This window comes from Aplysia californica, unplaced genomic scaffold (genome assembly GCF_000002075.1).
Source record: "Aplysia californica isolate F4 #8 unplaced genomic scaffold, AplCal3.0 scaffold00359, whole genome shotgun sequence".
NCBI lineage: Eukaryota > Metazoa > Mollusca > Gastropoda > Aplysiida > Aplysiidae > Aplysia > Aplysia californica.
Window position 1 is genome coordinate 767,634 of NW_004797629.1, and position 1,300 is coordinate 768,933.

Here is a 1,300-nt window from a genome sequence, read left to right on the forward strand (position 1 = left end):
CAATGACAATGACAGTGACAATGACAATGACCGTGACAATGACAATGACAATGACAGTGACAAAGACAGATGGATAATGACAGATGGACAATGACAGATGGACAATGACAGATGAACAATGACAGATGGACAATGACAGATGGACAATGACAGATAGACAGTGACAGTGACAATGACAAAGACAGATGGATAATGACAGATGGACAATGACAGATAGACAGTGACAGTGACAATGACAAAGACAGATGGATGATGACAGATGGACAATGACAGATAGACAATGACAGATGGACAATGACAGATGGACAATCTGTATTCCTTTCGTAGGTAGAAATTTGATTGCTTTTAAGAACAAGCGGGCTAACCCAGGTTTCGGAGGTTTCCAGAATTGTTGACCTACACAAAAAGTGGGCATTGCCCTACCTATAGGAGAAGTTTGGTTTCATTGGTGTATATATTTGTTTGGCTATTGCGAAAACTCTCCTTGCCTTTTAAAGAAACTGAAAAAGGGGCAACAACTCTACCTTCAATTTTCTCAAAATTGTTTGGGGGGGGGGGGAGGGGGGTTTTCGGGATAGCCCCCTTTTGCATAAAAGCGACTGTTCTTCTGATGCATGCTCTAATGTCATATGAATACTTGTAACAGGTTACAGGGTTAGATGAAAGAATTTTGACAATACAAGAATGCCAACAACGTACTTGCACATATCTTTGAACTTGGTGGTGTCTTGGATGTTTGAAAGGTCGGCGCTAAGATTCTTCAAGCATTTGCCCACTGAGGCCGCGCACTCTCCACCTGTTAGATAGATTTGTAATCACGTGTGTAAAATCTTCAGTCTGTGAAAGAAGTTTAGTTACCAGTAAGTCACAGCAAAATTAAAGATCTTGTTAGTAAGTTAGTGTTTTAGCGCCCATGAAAAAATGGCAGCTTGCACTGTATGGTTCCCAGAAAGTTGGGGTTGTTTCAGAATGCTATCAGGTCTGCTGGGGTAATAGTATAGATTGTGAAGCGCATAGAGCTTGCTGTTGAGCGGTGATTTGCGCTATACGAATGCAAAGTATTTTTTTTATAGTAGAGGGTTTTACGGCGCTCGCAACTGCATAAGGTTATATGAGCGCCAAAATGAAAAGTATTATTAATATTAAGTTACTTTTTTAGTTTCACAAATATGCGCGCAGGAATGCGAAATTATCATTATTTTGTGTGTGTTCCTAGAACTATTCGTTTATGTGCGTCGGTGTAAGTAAATGTGTATTGTGTGTGTGTGTGTGTGTGTGTGTGTGTGTGTGTGTGTGTGAG

General features: G+C 40.4%; 1 protein-coding gene across 1 annotated transcript in view; it reads right to left on the minus strand.

The window, feature by feature from the left end:
* LOC101858200 overlaps window positions 1-1,300 on the minus strand; it is a gene marked incomplete in the record, with an annotated part of 25,685 nt that overhangs the window by 12,451 nt on the left and 11,934 nt on the right. Inside the window, 1 exon segment of the mRNA XM_013085254.2 lies at window positions 700-796. Coding sequence (XP_012940708.1) covers window positions 700-796 — 97 coding nt within the window.